This window comes from Amphiura filiformis, chromosome 20, assembly GCF_039555335.1.
Source record: "Amphiura filiformis chromosome 20, Afil_fr2py, whole genome shotgun sequence".
Taxonomy (NCBI): Eukaryota; Metazoa; Echinodermata; class Ophiuroidea; order Amphilepidida; family Amphiuridae; genus Amphiura; species Amphiura filiformis.
The window spans coordinates 60,068,426-60,096,093 of record NC_092647.1 but is presented as its reverse complement, the minus strand read 5'-3'; the positions used below and the strand labels follow the sequence as shown (position 1 = coordinate 60,096,093).

The following is a 27,668-nucleotide window of genomic DNA, read 5'->3' as shown; positions in this document are numbered from 1 at the left end:
TGTGAGGGTCATTGGGTGAGAACATGACTATTTTTTAATGGAACCTCCGGGTGAGAGCCGAAATAGCGCCACAGAAACCTCGAAGATCGAATTTCTTTAAGGGCTGGGGTATGAACGTTTGGACGGTATTTTTTGTGGGACATGAGAGCACATCAGACACATCGGAAGGGCGGGTTATAGTGTAGTGGTCTTCTCACTCGCTTCTCACCGCTGTGGCCGAAATAGCGCCACAGAAACCTCGAAAATCGAATTTCTAGTTATAAATGGCTTCAAATTTCTTTGTTTTGTCAAAATAAGTAACAAAATCAGTGATAAATGAAAGTTGCTGTTCAAATTGAACTTGTAAGGGTCTTTGGGTGACAGATCAAATGGAAAAATAGGGGTCTTCGGGTGACAGAGCATGTGTTCGTAAAAAACTATGGGGTCTTTGGGTGACAGCGATGCTGAAAAAGGGGGTCCTAACAGCCCTACATACGCGTCACCTCCAAAGTTGCATGGAGTGCCCCGGTGTCTAAATAGGATTTACAAGTACTTTCCCCAGATAAGTATACCATATTATTTACATTGTTCTAAAACACATCCAGTCTAAGGTCAAAGCTGGTCATTCAATTTGAGAAAGTGCTGTGATACAGCACGAAACGTCATTGAGGTATGTTAACATCGCCTATTTTACTGGATTTGTTTTAGAACAATGTAAATAATTTTCAATGGACAATCCTGATGAATCTATTTGCGAAGTATACCATAGTTTAAATACGGCAAGATAAGGGTACAGTAAAGAGTGAATAATGTACGGTTAGGGACAAAGTGTTTAAGTTTATTTTGTACACCAATATACTAGGGGCCTACAAATTTTCCTGCACGCGCTCGGCCGGTTTGCAAATTGGGATCCAAAAAATTTGGTATGTGTAAAGGGGGGTGGGGGGGGGGGGGGAGGAGGCTCGTGAGGAGGTGGGGGTCGAGGCGGTGGCAGCCATGGGGGCCGGCGGGGCGGCGGGATTGGTGCTGTGGCTGCAGGGGCGCTTCAGGGAGGGGGGATGACATGGTTGATGTGGTTCTCGAGTTCTGTATGGAGGTGTTCTCAACGCTGGAGCCGCCGCGTCGGTGGGTTGCGAATGTGGTCATTCCTCTGCCGGGGAGGGGTGGCCTCTCTCTCGTGGCGGACTGCCGTGGTGTTTCGCTTGTGTCCGTTGCCGCGGGGGTGTACAGCGGGATCCTTCTGTACAGGATCCGGCCCCATATATTGGTCCTTTACTGGGAGGCAGCCAGGCTGGCTTTAGATCGGGTCGCAGCAAATACACATTTTGAGGAGGATCATGGAAGGCTTCAAGGAGTACCAACTTCCCTTGACAGTCACTTTTGTGGACTTCAAAAAAGCCTTCGACTCCATCGGCAGGTCCGTCATGTTTTCAACCAAAGGTTGTGGTCAATGCCATCCAGGTGCTCTACAAATACTCCAGTGGTGCCGTTATGGTAGATGGCAGTATCTCGGAGCCTTTCCAAGTGGCAACTGGGGTGCTTTAGGGTGATGTGTTGGCGCCATTCCTGTTCATTATCCAGGTGGACTGCCATCTGATGAAATCAACTTCTGGAATTGACGCGGGAAATGTTACCTACCCACGTCGGCCGGGATGCTGAATGACCTGGATTTTGCTGCCGGATATTGCCCTGCTGGAATCTTCCATAGACCGGGCCCAGTCGCAGCTTACTGGGACTGCAACTACGGCAGCGGATCTGGGCCTTGTCGTCGGCGCACCTGGGGCAGAATATATAACTGCAAGCTGTGACGCCCGGCCAGCGTTTGAGGTCTGTGGTGGTGCCATCGGCCATGTCGCAGACTTCAAGTGTTTGGGCTCCGGGGTGGGCTCTAGTGTTGGAGACCTAAAAAGAAGGAAGGCACTAGCCTGGGCAGCTTTCTGAAAACTGGAATGCCTTTGGAGAAGCCCATCCCTGCCAATCGAAACAAAAATCAAGCTGTTTCAGACAACGTGTGTTACTGTCTTTCTGTACGGGTGCGAGTCATGGGTAATTACCAAGGGCATGAAAAACAAGATCAATGCATTTGCAACATCTTGCTACAGAGTCGAGTCATGTTAAACATCAAGCGTGTGGATCGGATTCCAAATGAAACCATCTACAACCTGACCAACACCACTCCACTGGTTGCCAGAGTCAAGATTCATCAACTCAAATTTCTCGGCCATATAGGGCCTACTGCGTCTTGAAGATGGCGAGCCTGTGAAAGAATATGCGCTTTATATTCCACCACATGGGAAGAGGAAACCGGGACGGCCGCGCACACTGTACTTACAGTATGTCCAGCACCTCCTGGGAGATACTGAAGGGATGCTGCAGCCAAAACAAAATTGTTTCGCTTGCCCAAGATCGCATTAGTTGGAGAAAGGTTGTAGTCGCCTGCTCCGCAGCCGACTGATGATGATGAAAGGGGGGGCAAAGATTTTTGGCGGGCCGAGGGGGGTGGGGGCAAGCAATTTTTGGCAGGCCGAGGGGGGAGGGGAAGCGATTGGCCGGCCGTTCGGGAGGGGGCTGATAATTATTGCACAGCCCTTAACTTAACCTGAGACGAATCGTCTCAGACTTACCTGACATTAACGGTTCTCCTGATTTTAATCGGAACTTATCAATGTGTTTCAAAATGGCGACTTCCATTGCAGAAAATGACGTTCCGAATTTATCCAAGGTTTTTGACGATGGACTGAAAATTCATCTAGATATAGAAGAAAGTACAGAAAGTACCAACTCAAAAACGTATCAGGTACAATTTTATTAAATACTAGTGTGATTCGTAAATGAGATTTTGAAGTATTTCCAGCCTGAAGGGGAAAGCTTCATGTCACTTTCGTTCATTCATATTCATGCCTGTAGTGTTGAATTCGACAGTCACGACCCGGGAAGAAAGCTTATAAAAGGCCAAGAAAAAAAGAATGCGAGGGCGAGATGGCCGAGTGGTTAAGGCGTTGCGCTGCCGGCCGGGAGATACGATCGACGAGGGTTCGAGCCTTGGGCTTGCCTTAGGTGAAAATTCTCTTCCCTCCCAAAAAGTTCCTATATGGTCAGGAATCCTTCAATTCAGTTCAGAAATTTAATTTCAGAATTTAATTGAAGAATTTCTTCTCGCCCCCATACACTGCTTATCACGTGCAGATATAGGTATAGTGTATGTGCTTCGTCCGTGATTCGGAAGTCACGTAAAGCCGTTGGTCCCGTGTACAGGAAGAGTCAAACCCTGTGCGTTAAGTGTCAGAGCTATTCGAAAAGAGAAGGGGACCATCCCGGTTCTGATATCTGCAATCAATCCTAGGTTCCAGGATCGTGCATAGGTAAAAAACTGTGCACGTTAAGCCCGTGCGACAATACTCAATTTGAGGTATGCACGTGTATAGGAAGAAGAAGAAGAATGTATGTCTCAGACACCCGCGCGCATTGCTATGTGAAATCTAATTTAGCGCTTAGCGCTGCGCATTGGCCGTAATTTCTTTTGTTCTTTTTTCTTTTTTTGCCCATAATTTTTTCGGAATCGTATTCTGTCGGTCCAACATCTCTAGTCTCGGGCCCAAACTGCATGTGGCTCACGGTTTGTTATGAACAACAGAAACCGGCTGTGAAGGAGGCTACATAGCGATGTTGTTGGAGTGACATTCAATTTCGGAAAAAACGACACTCGGCCATGGAATTTAATTTTAAGTTTGTCAGTATATAAGCGGTAAATCAAGTAAGTTTCTTCCACTCTGAAGACTTAGAAACGGTTGTTTGATTCCACTGACTATTTGCGATCGAAATTTACATAACACCAATGACAGAAATTATGTCCAGCGAGGTCATGTCACACTTCCGGTGTGACATGTCCAGAACTCCAATACATTTTCGGAAGCGACAGACAAATTGCAGAACAGCGTGCCAATTTAAGCTTCCTGTAATATCTATTGCACATAACATACGAAGTCACAAACTTACAAACTTCAATATGAACTTCAAATACACCAGACCAGCTGTTAATCATTACCGATCCTTCAGAACGTTTTACTCTTACAGCTGTTTGATGTAAAATGCGACTTCGCTATCTCCATTTTCCCTATCGAAGCGTCAGGTGTTGTTTACAATTTTGCGGAAATGTGGGAAATCGCCAGGCCTTCTTCTGGAAATGCGCAAGGCATTGTGGGAAATTGTCAGATCTGTGCACGTTGTGTAGCCTAAGTTCCTTGGCCCCGATCTCGAAACAATAAACATGGCGGAATAAAATGACCGTGCGTAAGCAGTAAAGGGACTGGTGGATCAAACCTATGTAACTCATCGGTCTGACAAGGTCAGGTCATTACGCATCATCAGAATTGGTAAATACGTCATCTGCTTAATTATTCATAGCTACGCTTGAACCGCTGGAATACATGGATTTAATACACCATTGTTGTAGCCGAGAGAGCAAGCGTGAGGTCTGGACACTTTTCGTGTTCTGGACACAAATTTGTCATAAATATATTGGCGATGTCCAGTATTTAAGGGCACTTTTTACATACAGGTACGTTTGCTTGTGATAGGGTAGATTCGATAGCTGTACAAATTGTACAAAATATCAATTTCATACTGACCTCAAATTGTTTACAAAAATATATTGGTCCATACATTGTGCTTGTATTCAGTTGTTCGACGTTCAGACAGAAATCATCAACAAAAATCGAATCAGGGACTTGTTTTCACTCACGGAAGTCTATTGTTTTCACTCGACCGTGAGTCTCATCATCAACCGGAAGTGACGTGGCACGGACCGACAGAATAGCGATCCAATTTAGTCTTTTTGTTGCAGTTTGGTTGTTGTTTTTATGCACATTTCGCAATCATTGTAAAAATGACAAATTCTATTCATTGTGTATATACGACGCACATGTATATGACTATATGTTTCTGTATTTGAATATCAAAAAGAACACAAATATTGTGGATTAGACTGTAAAAAAAATATTTAAAAAAATATCGCATATCGCATAGCTCATATTCTTAACTAAATAAAAAAAACCGCATAGCACTTAGCTTTTTACCAAATGTGTCTGATGAGACATAATGAGTTTCTTTTTTATTTGGTCTAATAACGTACTACAACTACAACTACCGTACTCAACTGTTTTTGGTATGCATCTGTAATTGATCGAGAAATCTATCAATCATGTCATGATCAAAATACAGCAGAGGCTAACACTTCTGTACAAGTCTGTCAACATGTTAGTTGCCGTAGACACCAGTCATTACCAATCCAAAGTTCAAGGGGTCACCACAAGAAAACAAGCTTCCACTGTATATTGTCAAAATACCTGCGCTTAAAGACTGTTATAAATATTCGCTATTCCCAAGAACATTTGCTGAATGGAATAGCTTATCACCTGATGTTCGGGAGGCACCATCTAGGAACTTTCAAGACAAAACTTCAGGCAGTAAATATTGGGGGCGTCATTAAGGGAGCACATTTCAAAAACTAATTGTCGTCTGCTCAGTCGCGCCTGCATTATACATCCCACGATTGAGGAGATTATGCAGTAACCAACAGAAGCAGAAGTATTCCTATCGGTGGGATCCGACCATGACGACATGATATCCATCCCAATACAGTAAGGCAGTTCGGGGATTTGGTGCAGCTTACAGTGTAAAGTGGGGTTCTGATTGACTGCCCGTCGTCATTGGCGGCATTGTTTACTTCAGAATCTCCATTGCTTTTAGTTTATATGGTGTTGTGCTTCACTGATTCTGATGCAATTTGAGATATCTCCAAGTTCAACCATCATATCCATAAGGCCTGGCAAAGTCGATTTTGAGTTTCCGTCGCCCGCCCGCACTTCATTTTCGGGCCCGCACTTGAATTCATTATTGCGATTTTCGAAAAATAAAAATAAAAACTTATCATTTTTGCCAAAAAAACGATGAAAAGCCGTGCATTTTTAGTGGAAAAATCAAATTCAAAACATCGATTTCGCTACCGGCAGTAAACTCATTGCCGCCGGTTGATTGGCGTCTGTGATAGTGATAGCCTAGATCCTGTAGGCCCGGTTCGCAACGCTTTGTAAATATGTTGACGTCGCAGTCCTTTTCCACATGCGTATCATATACTGGACTGAAAGACTAATGCTGTCATTGGCAGATCAATGATTCTACAGTGCTGTTCGCGAAATCGCACAATGAATAGTGATGTTTGTGCGAATTTAAAAAAAATATATTGATTCTGTTATTTTTGGATTTCTTTTCGTAAATATCAATCATATATTTTAAAATAGTACTTGGTATCGTTTTACATTAATTTTACTGTACACAAAAATGGCAAAATTTATATATTTCAACTCTGCTCTATTGTGACACTGTTGCACGAAATATGCGGTCGAACAAAAATATTTTTCAATGTCTGATTTTTTATTCTACAGTGCTGTTTGTGACTTTGCACAATATCGTTGTTTGTGGTAATTAAAGAAATATATTAATACTGTTAATTTTATATTTGTTGTCCGATTGATCAATTATTTATTTTTAAATAGTATTCGACATAGTTTTAAATTAAATTTAATATACAAAAAGAACAAAAAATTATATATTTCAACTCCGTTGTGTTTATGACATTGCTGCAAGAACTATGTGCGGTATTCAACATCAACAAAACACGCATGGGGTTTTCCCTTTAATTTTGTTGGCGCAAGATTCGATAGTGGAGTTGTAAAGCTTACCAATTCATGAATTGCAATTGTTTCGTATTTTTATTTCAATTTGATGGGACTGTGCTGACGTTTGTATTAAAGATTTGTCATGTACATGTACATATCATTGTTATACCATCGAAGAAGTAATGTACGGTTGAATACCATTACAGAGATCATAGCATTCAAAAACATACTATTTTGTTCATTTAACCACTTGTAAATGTGTTCTGATATGATATAAAATTCTGTTGATCGGAATATTTGTCTGCTGCCTGTTTTAATTCACTCAGTTGGGAGTAACCTGCAAGAAAACAAGTACATATGAACCATCCACATGATGTTACTACAAATTCACACTTTGACAATAATTGAGAATCTGGGTTCAATACAGTGTATAGAAGAGTAATATGTATGCAGTGTTTAATATTGAAATTAACTGGATAATTTGTACTTTAATCACACAAAATTATAAATAAATAAGAAAAATAATAGTAAAAAGAAAGGAATTGCAGCCTCTTTGCAAGTTTATATCTTTGGTTAAACATCCTTTGAGTGAGTGAGTGGTAAATAACAATGTGTTTTACACTCGCATTTTGTCATATAATGAAAGTCACAAAAATAATGAATAATGAATAATGAAAAAGTTACCTCACTTGTTTTCAAAAATTATGTGACGGGAAACTCAAAATCGATTGTTCGGAGCCTAATCGGTTATCACTTGAATGAGCATGGTAATTATAGAAATGATAGACATTGAGGTCGCCTCAAGGAGTCAAAAATGGACTGCTTATGTTCTATTTTGCTCCATGGTTTTCAACACATGGCGCTCTAGCTAGAATACAGTAACTAAGTTAGGGAATGCATCAGGTCATGTTGAAGTCAGCACCTGTTTAAAGTGAATAATAGACTTCCATTTACCTTTTCGTTAAACATGACTAACCTACACATTAAAATCACTGTTTGAATTGCAGGACAATCTACAGAAGGCAATAGATCTATTAGAGAAAGCTACAAGGATGGTGAATGAGTTGAGTTTATTCAGTAGGAATGAAGAGCTAGAAGAACTGCCAACATCGGACATCAGGTGAGAATTCTTACTGGTAGGCCCGTTATCGATTGTCGAAAGTATCGATAGGTACATGTTGGTACACTCAATCGTTACACAAACGATATGGCACATATGCTTAGATTATCCCAAATTACCATCTCCCAATTCCAAGTTGAGACATCATGTCGTCTCAAACCCCTCCGGAAGATACTTTGCACGGTCATTTTTTTATGTAGGGGGCCTATTCTGTTGTACTAATAAACATTGAAGAAACGTAGATTGCATCTTGAAAATGTGTCCTTATATCGATACTGTATCGATATGTCTCATAATTTGCTTCCGATATATCGACTTCAAAAAACTGCCTACTTAACGGTACATGTATTAGCACTCTGGGTGAGAAATGTATGAAAATTTATTGGGTGCACAAAGGGACGAGGTGCAATTTTTTCAAATGCAGTACAAGAAAGAATAGGGCTTAATATGTCATCCTGCTGTAGAACATTTTAAACTTTGAAAGTAATACATAATCTTGTTAAATATACCATTTTTCACCCTCATGTAGCAGTGACGCAAGTGCGCATTTCATTGGGCGCAGCTTCTCATCGCTAGTGTTCGCTCAAAATGCTGGCATACACACATGTATGCGTAAAGACGCTGCATAGATGCACATGTGAAAGAGCTGCCTCAACGCGTTGACGCCATGGCCTCATCAAGATGAAAAATGGCTTGTGCCAACTGAAGAACTTGAACTCAATAATAGATTATACAGCACATTCAATAAAATTCAATAAAAAGGGTCGCTTTTTGAACAAATCTGATAATATACACAAAAAGGTCATAATAAAAGAAAATACAGGGAACTTGTTTGTAAAATGACCAAAAGTCCACATTTGGGGTGTGTATATGTCTGCATTTTCGATGCAGGCCACTTTTTTTTACTGAAAAAGGACAACTCTTTGGATGTTACACAGACCAGTAGCACCATAAAATAGGTTAACCAATTCCTGTATTATTTGCTTGTTTGCAGGTATCTCTTACTACCAGCAATTCTAGGTGACCTCACCTTAAGATTAACAGGGGAAGAAAGAGTTGAAGTAGTGCAAAAAGGAAAGACATATTTTGTAGACTATCTCAAAAGGTGTAGACAGTATGGTGTCACCAAACAGGTACGTATTTCATTGGAGTGGGGCAGAAAAGATTTTGTACCCTTCCCAGAATCTTTTGCAACATGATACATCACCTCATTTCATCAAATGACACTCTTATTACTTTGTGCAGGTTCCCTTTGTTTTCATCTTGAGAATAGACTGGCTAAACATGGGTCGATAGTTTTAAAAAAACACACATTTTGCCAGATCTGGATGTTTTCTTTTCATTGAGGTACATTTTGTCACTATCGACCCATGTTGCACTAGATAGCAAATTAGTACAGAAAACATGGAGATTAGAGATTTTCTATGAGGCCATTTTCAATCATATTTTGCACCAAAGTTCTTTTGTTTTCTATTTTTTTCTGACATGTACAATGAACTTTATCGCCTTTTCTACCCTGGCGACTTTCCACTCATTTTGTGAAACAGCTCTCATTAAATGCTTATGAAATATATTAGTATAGGAGAACTTAGTATACCGTATTTCCTCGAATAGTTGCCCCCCTCAAATAAATGCCCAGAACCAAGATGTTTCAAGAATGCCGATATTTCCATGCTATCTTGTGTAGTAAGCTTACCAAGTTGCTCACATGGTCGATAATAGCAGCAATAATTGGCGAAAATCTGCATTAGAAACCCAGAAGTGAACCAAAAGTCTGTGTTTCTAGTTCATAGTTCGTCATTTTAGTGTGACTTTTAAGCTTACTAATTGCCGTACTAAAAATGACCTCTAATAAACGCCCCCCGTTTGGAAAATGCAACGCCCGCAGGGAGCGTTTATTCGAGGAAATATGGTATCTTTTTTTTCTGATTCCTTGTAAACATAAATGTATTAGCTAGGATTTCCAGATCTTAATGTTAAAGCTAATAACTTAATATAGTGATTTATATTGCAGTCACTCCCAGTACAAATCAAGGTCAATATATTTTTGAATGCAAAGTAACTTTGTCCCATCAAATAGGTTTGCCTGGTTGCCCAGATTGAATTTAAAGGCACATGATGCCTATTGACAGCCCTAGCCTTCCTAATTACCCCAGCAAAATCAAGATTTTGGTATCAGAATCAGCTCTATATTTCTTTCATTATCCCAGTAAAATGTTGGACCTGAGATATGTTTTCTTTGGATTTTACGATCAGAAAGTAGTAACCTTTTCCCCATGGTGCAGTACCATGTTCACAATGGCCATACTGTTATGTAGACCATTGTGATACACATTTCTTCCTTATGACATTCAAACTGCTGGAGTAAATGTACTCAAAACTTGAAATTGGATAGTTCTGGTAATAGACCTTAGTATAAGGTATAAAATACCATTTGAAATAGGACCCCCTACCTTACACACTTCCTGCAGGAAATGTTTATGAAGTAATTGTACATTTGTATAATGAAAGACAGAGATAAAAAGACTAGTTCGCATCTAACATTCTGACAACTAGACAAAAATGCCATACTGTGCAGGTTGGCAACCAATCACAGCGCGCCTTTGCCCTGAAGTCAGACGCGATTTAGTCTTTTTATCTCTGTCTTTCATTATAATCTGTTGTCCCTTTCCTGCATATCGTCACTGGGCGGGAAAAACCTCATATGTACTTTTGGCCATTGAACATGGATAAATCCTTATAGGTGTTGACTTTATATTGAAGAGTTGCTTTATCCATGTTCAAGGGCCAAAAATACATGCAGGAAACATCTCATATTTACTTTTGGCCCTTGGATATGGATAAAGCCTTGTAGGCGTAGACTATATTGAACGGTTTGCTTCATCCATGTTCAAGGGTAAAAAGTACATATGAGGTTTTTCCCGCCCAGTGACGATAACCAAGATGGCCGCCATCATCCTGTTTGTAACTTGCAATAAATTAAGGTGAGCTGGGAGTGTGAATTGCGCAACTCACAATATTGCCAGTTGCATGTAGGACACATTAAATCACTACTTTCAATACTCACATAAATAAGTCTACACTTCTAATTAATGATCTTACAATGTTTTCTTGTTTAATTCTTAACACAGGAGATACCGCAAGACCCTCCAGTTGCTGCAGCCCGTCCAGCCCCTGGTGGGCGACCAAATCTTATGGGTATGCAAGCTAACAGAGAGGAAAAGATTAGGAGATATAAAGAGGCTAAAGAATTAGAGGACAAACTGAAAGCATTAGGATCATGGAGTGATATCAGACACAGAGATGATGAAGTCCAGGTAGAGAATAAAATGAGGGGGTTCATTGCAAAAAGGCCCTATCTAAAGTTTGTTCGCCTTACAGGCGAAAATTATTTGGTTCTTGTTACTGCATGCATCAATAAAGTCCCAACTCATGCTCGCATAATTTCACATAAGAGTATAAGTATGGCAGTCATGCATTATGCAACGTGCAACTACCGTAAGTGCTGCACCCAACTGGGTGAATGCTATTCTATATCAATACGCAGATGTTGTGAGTCTTATTTTTCCACCTATTATAAGCCGAACAAACTTTACTGCCCAATATAATAGATATTTGACGATTTGGAGAACTGCTCCCACAAAACCCGGACAAAGTCGCCAAGGCTTTATTTAAGATAAGCTCTATAAACATGAAATTTTGAAGCTAAAGATGTATTTTTGAAAGACAAAATATTGAGTAATCATAATATGTAGTATCATTTTAAAGCTGACAATATAGCATTTTAAATTTACACATATATCGAAATCTTAATTTCCTGACTTTATGCAGGTTTTGTTGGAGCAGGTCACATATATGTCTACAGGACAGTTATATTACCATATCTCTGATTGGCTCAATACATGATATGGTCAATTCCAAGCAACCTCGCCCAAATTGTCAAAATTTAAAAATCAAGTCAAGTATGTGATTTTGGTCTCATATTGTAGCTAAAAAGCTATATATTCTGAAAACGTACTTTTTTTAGGAGGAAATGGTGTCCATTGTTAGAAAAACATCCTAATTTGCATAAATTTGCATATTCTTGACTGGTAAAAGCAGCAAAACTACAAACACAGCAACTGCTCTGTACTGTAAAATTTTGGAAACAAATTATGCATGTGAATATAAAGTTTATAAGTAGCTCAAAATATAAACACCAGAAATTTTCAAATTTTATAACGTGTAGCTTTGTCAGCATTGTTTGAGTACCAATTTTACGATTAAAAGCATCATTCCGCAACGCAATTTAAGTATCATTTATTACCACTGCAATTTTAAAATAAGGTTGATTTTCATTGAAACTAGAATGCAAAGCAAATTTATTCATCCCTATCCAATGACCCAAAAATAATTTTCAAAAAGTCTAATTTGCGGCGGTAACGACCAATTCAAGTTGCATCATTCCGCAACGTTGCGGAATGATGCATAATTCATAATGTGCCCGTTTGAAAAAAAAATATTCACAATTTTGGGTTAGAACTTTCTGAAATGCATTGCACAGAATTATCTTTACAGTAATTGATGTTTCAGCATTTCCTGAACCATTGTAAGTGACCTAACTCCACAAAACCCCCTGCATCATTCCGCAACGCCATAAGGATTCATGGATTGCAAGGATTTTTTCTTTAAATTTACGATAAAATAAAAACAGTGATGATTATTTCTTGATAGATGGTGATAGTTGTTATGTTACATCCTATGGCTAACACCCAGTGCTAAATTTCACTTCCAAGAATGTTAGACTAGCAAAATGTTGACATAATTTTAGTTTCAAAATGTGACCATGCAGCACAAGTTATCTGATTTAAAAAATCGGTGATAAATATTTTGGATAAATATTGATATTTGTCAGCTAACATAAGTAGCCAAGTATATAAAACACAATTTACTCAAATTTATTGATCTATTTATTTTTATTTTCAAACATGGACCGCTTTTCATTTTCTATGGGATTTTACACACAGCATCATTCCGCAACGCTTATTGCATCATTCCGCAACATGACCTAGTGTCGGAAAATTTGGCATAAAGAGACGATGCCCAAATTTTTTTTAAATCGATACTGACAATTGTCAGTTTACATCCTAAGCTTTAGATTAAGTGGCAAATTTAATATCTCAGATTACTAAACTCACAGAGTTTGTCAAAAATGTTTTAGCGCAAAAAGTACTGGTCCCGTGCGCATCATTCCGCTAACGCTTGAACTTTGCATATGCAAATTAGGAAATTAGGGTGGTTTGGAAAAGTTTCTCCTACCTTAATCATTCACTAACCAAAAATACTTTAACATTATGCTATTCACCTTGTGCTGTTAATACATATTTGGCTGCTGCATCAAAAAGAAATTCGTACAAAGGCAGTTTGCATCATTCCGCAACGCTTGGAATTGCCCATATAGCCCTCTTTGTAACCAATCAAAATAGGTCTTAGAATGTGATAACATGGCCAGTAGTCCCCATGGGATTAAGTAACACATCAACCGGAGAGTATGTATATTCTTTCTGATGATAACAAAAATCAGTTTTTGTTATGATCCTGGTTTGTTGCAGTAAAGTGAAATACTAAATTCATTTCCGGCGTAGTCCTCACATAATATGCAAATGACATCAAGCATGTGCCATCAGGTCTTGTTCTATATAATATGCCCTGGATGCTAAGTAATACATATATTTTGGAAAAGGAATTGTGCTATTCAATTTTGCTAACATATTTACCAAGCAAATTTGTTGTGGAAGTAAAATCTCATGTCAAACAAAATATGATGTTTTTTTCCTGCAGAGAAAGTTTTACCAACTGTATTTGACAAAATGGGTGAGCACGTCATTAGAACAGATAGGCAATATACAGCAAGAGATAGAAATATTACAACATATGGCCAAAATGAAAGAATCTGCAGCATCCAGAGGTCCAGAACAGGACCAACGACAGCAGCAACAACTACCTCCAAATCAAGCTAGAAAGGTAAGAACAAGTATGGATATGGTATCCAAACTTAAAGCCATAATACTAGTCTGGTGCTGGAATAGGAATATTTTGGCTTAACTCAAAAGCAGCGTCCGCACAATATTTTTTTGGTGTTTTCTACATCACTGAGATCTACCGATGCAGAATTGTGCGGGTGCCACCTAGTAGTAGTAGTAGGTAGGACTTCCCGCCTCTTTTTTCAGGCGCACCCCTTCGATGACAGATGCTTTGTTGAAGGGTCCATACCAAAAAAAAATCATTTTTGTAGTTCGCAGAAAATAGTTCGCAGTATACAAGATGCGTAACAAGTATTAGTTCATTATCATAATAGAACATGCTTATAAAGGGATGGACATGGCAGGGTGCACCCATTAAATATTAAAAATATCATATCAAAAAACAAATAAATACTGGTACTTCAGTGCAAGATACATACATTACAATTAGCTAAATTCTACACAAAAGTACATAATGTAAAGCAATCAAATACAAGAGGCAATATGTACAGGATTGCTAAGTAATCACAAGTGTGAGTTCATAATAAACATGTATACAAAGTTTGAACAGGTGACATAAATGTGATGAATCGGCCATGCATACATCTACTAGACCATCATGGAAGAATATACACAATGCACTAGGCCACAGAGGCGTGTGTACAGGTTGAGCAGACAAATTACATATCGGCAAAAGAAAGCTGTTTTAGAAGGGACGATCTTCTACTGTGTAGACCATAACACCACTGACGAGTGATCGATTCTGTAAAACTGGGCCAATCTACTGGTAAGGTGATGACTATATGAATACATTCATGAGAGGAGTCCAAAATGAATTGTAGTAGAACAACCTCATTTGTGAATAGGTCATCGACTTCTTGTACATTACAGTGCTCAAGAAGTGTCCTCTTCAGGATAGATTCATGGTAACAGCGGTTGGTAACAGCGGTTGGTAACAGCGTTGCTCAGTGAGTGCAGGACATTTGATAAGAAAATGCATCACATCCTCTTAATAGTCCAGGAGCAAGATCCCACAAGGGGCCTAAATAAGGACTTGGTTCACCCTCCACTACATACAAGGTTTGACACCATAAGTAGTTAGTATGGACCCTCTAGATCACTGCTAGGTAGGTAGTGGACTCAAATTGTGGTATCACTTTTTTTTTACAGGTCATTTTATGTATGGACGTATAATCGCATAAAATCACAAAAAATAGGACAACATTAAGGGGTAGGGGAGATATAAACTCCAAGAACTCAACTTTTACTCGTGATTTTGAATTCATTTTGGTATCAATATGTAGCTAAATGATTTTCCTAACTTTCTAGTATTATTTTTAAACAAAAACAGGTTTCATTTGAGCATATTTGGAAGTATATAGTCCATAAATGAGTGGTAATCTAATTTTTTAAACCATATGTGTAAAGTTTGACATTGGCCTCAAATCTCACAACTATACCACTTTATATTTTCAAAATTGATTCAGTTTCCATTTTTAATTTTTTAATTTAAATTTCAATGTTTTGTTTTGTTTTTAATGTTAAGCATATCAAGGAAACATTATTGTAACAGTTCCAATCATTATAATATGTATGAGTTCGTTGGGGTGTCTGTGGGACGAGGTGTGTGTGGGGTGCTGGGTGTACATAGGGTATGTGTGGGGGTGAGGGGAGGGGTGTGTGTGTACATGTCTTAATATGTCACTACATGTACACTGCACCAACTTCCATTTACAAAATCCGTTAAGTTTCCATTGATGTAATATTTTGAATATTTATGTGTAGGACGTGAGTAACCACTGGGAAAAAGACAAAAAAATGTTTAAAAAACCCCAAAAAACCCAACAAAAACTGATGTTGATTTCCCTCGTATATCAGCATAACATAGAAAAATATTAAGGGTAGGGAAAATAAATCATCCGAACTCAATATTTTACTCATGATATTGACTTCATCTTGGTATTAATTCTATTGAATTCAATTCAATATGTAAATCTAATTGATTGTTCTAAATTTTTAGTATTATTTTAAAGCAAAGCGACCATTAGTTGTCAGGTAGATACACAGACACTGTGAGAAAAGGGCACGCTTTCTATGTCTAACAGCGTAAATATGACAATATTAAGGGGTAGGGGAAATATATATAAGCTGCCATAACTCAACTTTTACTCATGAAAATGAATTCATCTTGGTATCAAAATGTATCTAAGTGATTGTTCTATCTTTCTAGTATCATTTTAAAGCAAAGCAACCATTAGTTATCAGACAGATATACAGAAACTGTGAGGAAAAGGTAACTTTTCTATGTCTAACAGCGTGAAAATGACAATATTACGGGGTAGGGGAAATTTATAACTGCCATAACTCAACTTTTACTCATGAAAATGAATTCATCTTGGTATCAAAATGTATCTAAGTGATTGTTCTAACTTTCTAGTATTTAATATTTTAAAGCAAAGCGACCATTATCTGTCATGTCGATACACAGTATGTGTGAGGTAAAGGTAACTATTCTATGTCTAACAGCATAAATAAATCAGTATGACAATATTAAGGGGTAGGGGAAATATAAACTGCCACAACTCAACTTTTACTCATGAAAATGAATTCATCTTGGTATCAAAATGTATCTAAGTGATTGTTCTAACTTTCTAGTATCATTTTAAAGCAAAGCAACCATTAGTTATCAGACAGATATACAGAAACTGTGAGGAAAAGGTAAGTTTTCTATGTCTAACAGCGTGAAAATGACAATATTACGGGGCAGGGGAAATGTAAACTGTCATAACTCAACTTTTACTCATGAAAATGAATTCATCTTGATATCAAAATATATCCAAGTTATTGATCTAGCTTTCTAGTATTATTTTAAAGCAAAGCAATCATTATTTGTCAGGCAGATATACAGAAACTGTGAGGAAAAGGTAAATTTTCTATGTCTAACAGCGTAAAAAGACAAAAATAAGGGGTAGGAGAAAATTATAACTGCCATAACTCAACTTTTACTCATGAAAATGAATTCATCTTGGTATCAAAATGTATTTAAGTGATTGTTCTAACTTTCTAGTATTATTTCAAAGCAAAGCGATCATTAGTTGTCAGGTAGATACACAGTAACTGTGAGGAAAAGGTAAATATTCTATGTCTAACAGCTTATGACAATATTAAGGGGTAGAGGACATATAAACTACCATAACTCAATATTTACTCATGAGAATGAATTCATCTTGGTATCAAAATGTATCTAATTGGTTGTTCTAACTGTCTGGTATTATTATAAAGCAAAGCAATCATTAGTTGTCAGGTAGTTACACAGAAACTGTGATAAGAAGGTACGTTTTCTATGTCTAACAGTATAGATATGACAGTATTATGGGGTAGGGGAAATGTAAACTGCCATAACTCGACTTTTACTCATGAAAATTAATTCATCTTGGTATCAAAATATATCCAAGTGATTGGTCTAGCTTTCTAGTATTATTTTAAAGCAAAGCGACCATTATTTATCAGGCAGATATACAGAAACTGTGAGGAAAAGGTAAATTTTCTATGTCTAACAGCGTAAAATGACAATATTAAGGTGTAGGGGAGATTTATAACTGCCATAACTCAACTTTTACTCATGAAAATGAATTCATCTTGGTATCAAAATGTATCTGATTGGCTGTTCTAACTTTCTATAAACAAAGCGATCATTAGTTGTCAGGTAGATACACAGAAACTGTCAGAAGAAGTCATTTTCTATATCTAGCAGCGTAAGGGACCGTTCACAAACACTAGTCTTGTAAGGGGGAGGGGCCTGATGCAAAAACATTTCATCGCAACAAATTTTTCGTCCCCCCTTTACAGACCTCAAAAATTTTAGGGCCCCCTTTTTGACATATAAATTATAGGTCAACCCCATAGAAAATCATATAAACTCAATTTTTCCAGGAAAATTTTTGGTCATTTTTTTCAGGCCCCCCCCTTAGGAGGGTCACAAATTTTCAGACCCCCACTTTTTGCATCAGGCCCCCCTTACAAGTGTTTGTGAAACGGTCCCTAAATATGACAATATCAAGGGGTAGGGGAAATATAAACTCCCATAACTCACCCTTTACTCGTGATATTGAATTCATCTAACGTTCCAGTATCATTAGTTGTTATGTAGATACAAAGGAAATGTGAGAAAAAACTTCCATGTGTAACAGTGTCAAATATGATAATATTAAGGGTAGGGGAAATATTACCATAACTCAACTTATTAACTGTGAAAGGGAACACGGGAATACAAATCGTTGCACTTTGAATGTAGTATTTGATTGAGGTTTCTTACGTTAATTGGTGCAATTGGACCTTTTTTAAAATTTGACCTTTATGATATTTTTGATATATTCGACGTTATAACCCCTGAACTAAGCTTCGTAGAACTATGACAATTGTCTTTTTTTTAATTCTTAGCGATGAGAGGAACAATTTGAGATTACAACATGATAGGATCATTTTTTAGTATTGGCCCCATTATGACCTTCAACCCCTTGTGGGAAACTTAATTGCTTTTAAAATAATGCCAGAAAATGAGAACAATCAAATAGCTACATATTGATACCAAAATGGAATTCATTTTCGTCAGTGAAACCCCTTAATATTGTCATATTTTACGCTGTTAGACATGGAATATCATAACATTTTCATACATTTTATGTCTATCTACCGGACAACTAATGGATTAATTGCTTTTAAATAATACTAGAAAGTTAGAACTATCAAATAGCTACATATTGATACCAACATGAATTCATTTTCATCAGTAAAACTTGAGTTTGGGTGATTTGTATGTCCCCTTACCCCTTAATAGTGTCATATTTTACGCTGTTAGACATTGAATATTAACATTTTCATACATTTTATGTCTATCTACCGGACAACTAATGGCTTAATTGCTTTTAAAATAATACTAGAAGGTTAGAATTATCAAATAGCTACATATTGATACCTAAATGAATTCATTTTCATCAGTAAAACTTGAGTTTGGTGATTTGTATGTCCCCTTACCTCTTAATATTGTTATATTTTACGCTGTTAGACATTGAATATTAACATTTTCATACATTTTATGTCTATCTACCGACAACTAATGGCTTAATTGCTTTTAAAATAATACTAGAAGGTTAGAACTATCAAATAGCTACATATTGATACCCAAATGAATTCATTTTCATCAGTAAAACTTGAGTTTTGGTGATTTGTATGTCCCCTACCCCTTAATATTGTCATATTTTACGCTGTTAGACATGGAATATCAACATTTTTCTCATATTGTATGTTTAACTACCTACCTGACAACTAATGGTTTAATTGCTTTTCAAATAATGCCAGAAAATGAGAACAATCAAATAGCTACATATTGATACCAAAATGAATTAATTTTCATCAGTAAAACTTGAGTTTGGGTGATTTGTATGTCCCCTTACCCCTTAATATTGTCATATTTTACGCTGTTAGACATTGAATATTAACATGTTCATACATTTTATGTCTATCTACCGGACAACTAATGACTTAATTGCTTTTAAAATAATACTAGAAGGCTAGAACTATTAAATAGCTACATATTGATACCGAAATGAATTCATTTTCATCAGTAAAACTTGAGTTTGGGTGATTTGTATGCCCCCTTACCCCTTAATATTGTCATATTTTACGCTGTTAGACATTGAATATCATAACATTTTCATACATTTTATGTCTATCTACCGGACAACTAATGGATTAATTGCTTTTAAAATAATACTAGAAGGTTAGAATTATCAAATAGCTACATATTGACACCAAAATGAATTCATTTTCATTAGTAAAACTTGAGTTTGGGTGATTTGTATGTCCCCTTACCCCTTAATATTTTACGCTGTTAGACATTGAATATCATAACATTTTCATACATTTTATGTCTATCTACCGGACAACTAATGACTTAATTGCTTTTAAAATAATACTAGAAAGTTAGAACTATCAAATAGCTACATATTGATACCGAAATGAATTCAATTTCATCAGTAAAACTTGAGTTTGGGTGATTTGTATGCCCCTTACCCCTATTGTCATATTTTACGCTGTTAGACATTGAATATCATAACATTTTCATACATTTTATGTCTATCTACCGGACAACTAATGACTTAATTGCTTTTAAAATAATACTAGAAAGTTAGAACTATCAAATAGCTACATATTGATACCAAAATGAATTCAATTTCATCAGTAAAACTTGAGTTTGGGTGATTTGTATGCCCCTTACCCCTTAATATTGTCATATTTTACGCTGTTAGACATTGAATATCATAACATTTTCATACATTTTATGTCTATCTACCGGACAACTAATGACTTAATTGCTTTTAAAATAATACTAGAAAGTTAGAACTATCAAATAGCTACATATTGATACCAAAATGAATTCATTTTCATCAGTAAAACTTGAGTTTGGGTGATTTGTATGTCCCTTACCCTTAATATTGTTATATTTTAAAATAAATTGCTTTTAAAATAATACTAGAAAGTTAGAACTATCAAATAGCTACATATTGATACCGAAATGAATTCAATTTCATCAGTAAAACTTGAGTTTGGGTGATTTGTATGCCCCTTACCCCTTAATATTGTCATATTTTACGCCGTTAGACATTGAATATTAACATTTTCATACATTTTATGTCTATCTACCGGACAACTAATGGATTAATTGCTTTTAAAATAATACTAGAAGGTTAGAACTATCAAATAGCTACATATTGATACCAAAATGAATTCATTTTCATCAGTAAAACTTGAGTTTTGGTGATTTGTATGTCCCCTACCCCTTAATATTGTCATATTTTAAGCTGTTAGACATGGAATATCAACATTTTTCTCATATTGTATGTTTAACTACCTGACAACTAATGATTTAATTGCTTTTAAAATAATGCCAGAAAATGAGAACAATCAAATAGCTACATATTGATACCAAAATGAATTAATTTTCATCAGTAAAACTTGAGTTTGGTGATTTGTATGTCCCTTACCTCTTAATATTGTCATATTTTACGCTGTTAGACATTGAAATATTAAGATTTTCATACATTTTATGTCTATCTACCGGACAACTAATGACTTTTTTGCTTTTAAAATAATACTAGAAAGTTAGAACTATCAAATAGCTATACATATACCAAAATGAATTACTTTTCATCAGTAAAACTTGAGTTTGGTGATTTGTATGTCCCCTACCCCTTAATATTGTCATATTTTACGCTGTTAGACATGGAATATCAACGTTGGTTTGTACATCCCCTAACCTTTAATATTGTCAAATTTTACGCTGTTACACATTGAAAAATTAACATTTTTATCATATTGTATGTCTATCTTATGGTTTTTCTGTTAAAAATAATACTGGCAAGTTAGAACAATCAATTAGCTACGTGTTGATACCAAAATGAATGCATTATTATGAGTAAAGGTTGAGTTATGGTGGTTTTTATTTCCCCTACCCCTTAATAATGCGATATTTGACATGGTTATACATAGAAAAGTAACCTTTTCTCACATTTTATGGCTATCTACCTGACAATTAATGTTTGCCTTGCTTTAAAATAATACTAACACGTTTGAACAATCAATTAGCTACATATTAATTCCAAAATTAATTCATTATCATGAGTTGAAGTTGAGTTATGATGGTTTATATTTCCCCTACCCCTTAATATTGTTACACACGCTGCTACATGTGGAAAAGTAACTATTTTTTTACATTTTTAGTCTATTTTCCTGACAAACAGCGGTTGATCTCACCCGCACATATAAATATTCAAATGAATACATGAATGGCAACTTACCAAACAAATTTTGTTAATAGAACTTATATAGTTCAGCCGAGTGACATATTAAGACATGTAAAACACCCCAACCCTGAACCCTATACACACCCCGCACCCACACCCACATACCCACACCCCCCCCAAACCCACAAAAACACAAACCAACATGCAAGCAAACATGCACATACATAAATATTTGAACCAGAACATCAAAGTTTTCCTAGATATGCTTGATATTAAAAACAAAATTAAAAAATGGAAACTTGATTAATTTTGAAAACAGAAATTGGCACAATAGTAAAATTTGAAGCCAATGTCACAAAAACACCCACCCTACGCATTGTTGTGAAAAATCTGATTTTTCACTAGTGTATGGACTGGTCACTTCCAATCATGATCAAATGAAACCTAGGTTTGCTTTCAAATAATACTAGGCAATTAGAACAATCAATTAGCTACATATTCATACCAAAATAAATTCATTATTATGAGTAAAAGTTGAGTTATGGGAATTTATATCTCCCCTACCCCTTAATTTTGTCCTATTTTTGTGATTTTATGCGATTATACGTCCATACATAAAATGACATGTAAAAAAAAAGTGATACCACAATTTGAGTCCACTACCTACCTAGCAGTGATCTGGAGGATCCATACTAACTACCTATGGTGTCAAACCTTGTATGTAGTGGAGGGTGAACGAAGTCATTTTTTTGAGGTTGCTGCTCCTGTACTATAACAGGTTGCGTCGCAGTTGTGTTGATTGAATTTAGCCCTATTGGCTTGAAGTATGTAGGTGCCAGTCAATAATCTTGCCTTTACAGCTGCCTTCTCTACTTCACGGACATCAGAAGGTAGTGAGCTCCAGACATGATGAGGTGAACCTAGTCTACATGCATCTATATTCAGGAACCTCAAGCTGGATTTCGAGTCATGATCAATCTTCCATTGGTTTTGCCAATAAGATGAGACTGCTCTTGTAATATCAGCTTTCCAGACAGCCTTAGAGGGAGGATTCTCCATTAGGTAGTACATTGTATGGTGTCGCCATGTTGTCCTTGGCAAGGACACTTTTCACTATCATGAACCAGCTCTTGCTGTTGTTGTTTTGATGGCCAGCTGTCTCTTCGCTATTTGGTGCTCAATACTATTGGGTTGTCTGACAATACTCCCAAACAGAGTCAGGATAGCAGAGTCGATGTGTGCTTCAATAGGTTTCGCCCCGAGTAGTGCATAAACAGCTGTATTAGCAGGCGGCGGTTTTTAAGGCAGAAACTGTATCTGTCGTAGTTGTTTTCTATGAAAACACTCAATGCGGGCAAGGTTCTTGACGTTGAACGTCATAATCTCAGCCCCATACATCATTCTGGGTATAGCGTAGGTACAGATTAGATGATATGCAAGGTGAGGAGCCAAACCATTTTTACCATGCAGTCCAGCACCCATGAGAGAATATGTTACTCTCCTACCCATCTTTATCATCTCATCGATATTAGGCTCATTTTTCTTGTTTCTTACAATGCCAAGATGAGTTGCTTCCGGTGGGGTTGGAATAGGTTGATCACCGATGACATATTTGATCTCATCATTTGTGTGGTATTTGATGGTTGCACTCTTAGTTGGGTTGATCATGTATCTGTGATCTCTACTGTATTGTTGCACTTGATCAAGTAGGATTTGACCCTCAGTTGGATTTGAAGCAACAATGGCAATATCGTCTGCACAAGTAGGTGCTGGAATATAAGATGTTCCAATCGCATAACCAATCTTCTGATTCTGCATTTGGTCAAGCAGGCTGTTTGTATAGATCTTGTAACTAGGTGCAGAAGTAATTCCTCCTTGTCTGACTCCCTGCTTTACCTCAAATTGTGCAGAGAGACAGTTATTCCACTTAACCATCGAAGCAGTGTTCTGGTACATAGACTGAAATGCCAACCATAACTTCCCGTCACTCCAGCGTCGTACATCTCATTCAATAATATGTCATGATCTACAACGTCAAAAGCTTTCGAGGCATCTAGCAGAGTGACGTGAATTGCCTTCTTGTTATCAGCAGCATCATTAATTGCCTCAGACACTAGCAGAGCTGCATTCATGGAAGATGTTGCTTTAGTAAAACCTCTCTGCATATGATTCTGGTTCTTTAGCATGATAGGTGCAGCCCTTAGTAGCCATGCCTTCTCAACAACCTTCATGATGATAGAAGTTACAGTTATGCCACGGTAGTTTGTTGGATCTTTTGGATCTTTGCCTTTCTTCAGTACAGGCGTCAGAACACCACATTTGAGCATGTCTGGAATCTGCCCCGATTTGAGAATATAGTTGACAATATTGGTAAGGGACTTGATAACTTGATCACCACCAAACTTAAGATGCTCTGCAGACAGGTCATGAAGATCGGCAGCCTTTACATTTAAAAGAGAATGAATGATGGTCTTCATTTCATCATTTGTGATAAGGTCAATCTCGCCATCTTCTGAAGAGAGGATGTCATTGATCAGGTTTCTATTCAATTGATGTCATTATCAGCGCAGAATCTGATGAGATGCATGTCTCTTGATGATGGAGTGTTCCTTTAAGCATTTAAGTCCCCCATAAGAATAAGATGATGTGTAGAACCATACTTCTGAAAAATTTCCTCCACCTCATCTAGCGTATCATCATAGTCAACCTCGCTGTATTTACCTCTACAAGGGAGGTAAGTGTTGATAACACATATTTGCTCAGATTCCAAGTTAATCTCAATGCATACCACACATTTACCTCCATCAGGCAGCTTCTTGACACAATGATCGAGATTTTTATTCCACAACAGAGCAACACCACTATAGCCTCTTGGGCGATGAAAAGGAGAGATTGGATTATCATCATCGACAGATTTAATGAAGGCGCTGAAATTGCAGTTAACTTGGGAAATATCATCTTGCTCAAAGTTAAAGAGCCAGTGTTCTTGTAGACCCACAACATCAGATTTCTCCAGCATATAATTCACAGCAATAGTATTGCTCCGGATGTTCTTTATGTTGAAAGTAGTGAGAGTCAGACTTGATTTCCCAGAATCAATTGCAGAATGGCTAGTGTTAGCACTAGCAATCTCCTTCGTTATTTCTGTGTGTTTTGGATCCAGCCCATCTCTAAAAAATACTGCTGGCTTGTTGGGTTTCGTCCGGTCTAGCTTGCCACATATGTTTTTCTTATGCATGTGAGTTGCTTCAGTATTACCTCCTGTTGTTGGCCCATCTGTACCAATAGCTTCACTAGTCATAACAGATTGGAAGGACTTCTCTCCATGCGCATAGTCCACCACATATCTCTCTGCACATGTATTGGCTTTAGATCTACATGCTTCATTAGAGTAGAACTGAGATGTTGTGCTGGTAGGGTTCAGCTTGGTTTGGATTTCACTGCTCGTGGGATCAGTCAACGGGCTATGAGTGATGCCACTGCCAGATTTACCACAGTTTAGCCTTATGTCATGTATGAAACGGTGCAGATTGTCATCGCTAGGTTTTACTTGCTCTATATGACCATTAGAATCATGATCGGCTTTATTCGATCTGCTTATTAATACCTTTCAAGTTCCATATCCTGCATGTAGGATCCATCCATATTCGGGATATACGGTTGTAGATTTTCAGCGTATATGGAGACATTCTGGTCAGGATCACTCATAGAAACATCATGCGACATATTGACATGATCTCCAGTACCATTTCTTCGCAGCTCACTACCAGTGTCCTCATCGTTGTGTTTTTCGCCATCAAGTCTCGATGCCTCACTGTCACAATTAGATTTTCTCAACTCATCTTGCTGTATTCTGTCATCATCATCACGCTCTGCCAACCTTATACCAGGTCTATACGCACTCTTCTCCACTCTGCACTCTTCCTTCTCATCAATTACGGGTCTCATTTCATGTGTATAAGCACCCGTCCTTGACCTGCGCAGTCTGTAATCTATCTCCTTCTCACCATTAGCATTTGAGGGTCTCATACCAGTCAGTCTGAGCATTTTGTACTCATTCTCCTTCTCACTATCACCTCTTGCAAATCTCATACCTGGTGAACAATCACCAGTCCTCAATCCGCGCAATCTGTACTCTTCCTCCTTCTCGTCATCATTCCTTGCAAATCTCATACCGGGTCTATATGCACTCTTCCTCATTCTGCGATTGTTCACCACATAGGTATCTTGTTTGCCAGAGCTTGATTTATTATACGTTTTGGATATAGGATTGGATTGAGTCTGTGAAGCACCCTTCAGATCTTTCCTTTGGCCACTGTTGCTACCTGTATTTAGAATAAACTCCTTTCTTGCGACGCTGTATTTATCACCATCATGTCTGGTCATCATTTTGTCATCATTAAATTGCTTTAACTTGACTTGTTTGTTCCTATCTTGATCATGATTCTTTGGATACCTCATGTCGGGTCTCCATCTAGTCATCTTCATATTACAACCATCATTTCCTCTCATCAAACTCACATCAGGTCTATACAAACTTTTCCTCATTCCATAGTAATCTTCATTATTCACCATTGCAGAACTCATATCAGGTCTATACGCATTGTTGTTCATCCTGTCACGGTTTACCACCTCTTGAATGTCAGTGTCAGATCTCTTGGCAGTCTCAGATGTATAGATGGACTCACTTCCTGAAGCATGTTGCAGTTCTTTCACTTGGGCACTTGGGCACTCCACACTGTTCCCAATCATTACATCATTAGATTTTCTTACCATGACAGGCGGGATTCGGTTATCCTCAAGAGTTGCATGTCTCGTACCTGGTCTATAGTTATTCTTCCTACTGTCACGATTACGAATTCTCCTTCTGTTGTTTTTCTTTCTTTCAGGAAACATGGAGTGCATGTATTTGCGATCATCCTCATTCCGAATACTGGTACCAACGACAGCAGTATTTATATGTTGAGATGTGAAACTTTGCGAATTATTTGAAAATTGTCCAGTATAGGGAGTACAATTAGGAGGAGTATGGCTGTCATACTGGACAGGGTTGGTCACATTGGCACTACTCCGCTGCATTCCATTCGGTTTCCCATAAGAGTTCAGAAAATCAGGAACATCTCCCATGGGACGAGTATCTGATCTCTCATGATCAGTATATTCTTGTCCATCATGTGCATTCCTTCTGAATTGGGATTGGTCATGATTACCAGTGTGTATACTATGTTGATCGTTGCAGTTCCATCGCGGAGAAAGTGGATGACGATTATGTGACTCAATGTTTTTGTCTATCTGATACATACATGAGGTACCACCCTCAACTTGATCTTGATGCACAGCAGGCTTAGCAGAGTCTATCCCTCCATACATAGCCTGATCTTGTTGTTTACAAACATTGTGTATATAAGGTTTCATCAATGGAGTTGCCATAGGATGGTAAGCTGACTGAGCTCTACCCTTGTAGACTCTTTTGGGAGTCTGGAGTTGCTGATTGCTAAGTTCACTGTCATTACTGTGTTTTCTATTGCTAGCTACACAACATGAATGCCCATGATGAGACTGTTTATAAGTACAAGTATGATGCATTCTCTCACTATTTCTGTGAAGGCTGTCTGTTGAACCAGTACCAAAGATAAGCGCAGTACAGTCTTGATGTTTGACATTCACAAGAATATCCATTTTCATACAAGTTCTTTGTCATAGTTGGCGAGTTATGGTTTTGATAATGCAAGTCCAGTGGTAAACAACTGCAGTTGTAAGCCTGTTTTCCACGCAGATTGATCCTGCATTTATCTTTTTCAAGATTACTAAGTCTTTGTTTTATGTTTTCCATTTCCAAAGTGTTAATTCTCTGGATAATGCCCGTCATCTCTAGGGTCTTACTATTCTGTAGACTGGGCTGACATGAAGCAACATTAACAGGAGTAGTAGAGCTTAAAAGTCTAGATTTTGATTTAATACTTTCATTCCTTTCCAGCTCTTTGATACGCTCTTCCACCTTACTTTGGCATTTTGAATATCACTTCAAAGTATATCAAATTATTCGTCTACGCCAAGGATCACAAATATGTAATTGTTTTCTCAATAG

The 27,668-nt window shown here is 37.5% G+C and overlaps 1 protein-coding gene across 2 annotated transcripts in view; it reads left to right on the top strand.

The window, feature by feature from the left end:
• The first annotated feature begins 2,639 nt into the window (after positions 1-2,639).
• The window catches only part of LOC140142486 (immunoglobulin-binding protein 1-like), a 33,120-nt gene continuing 8,091 nt past the window's right edge, over positions 2,640-27,668 (top strand). For both annotated transcript variants that reach the window (XM_072164470.1, XM_072164469.1), the window contains exons 1-5: positions 2,640-2,776; positions 7,664-7,776; positions 8,771-8,909; positions 10,908-11,093; positions 13,597-13,779. In XM_072164470.1, coding sequence (XP_072020571.1) covers positions 2,645-2,776; positions 7,664-7,776; positions 8,771-8,909; positions 10,908-11,093; positions 13,597-13,779 — 753 coding nt within the window. In that variant the 5' untranslated portion in view covers positions 2,640-2,644. The remainder of the gene's footprint in view (positions 2,777-7,663; positions 7,777-8,770; positions 8,910-10,907; positions 11,094-13,596; positions 13,780-27,668) is intronic.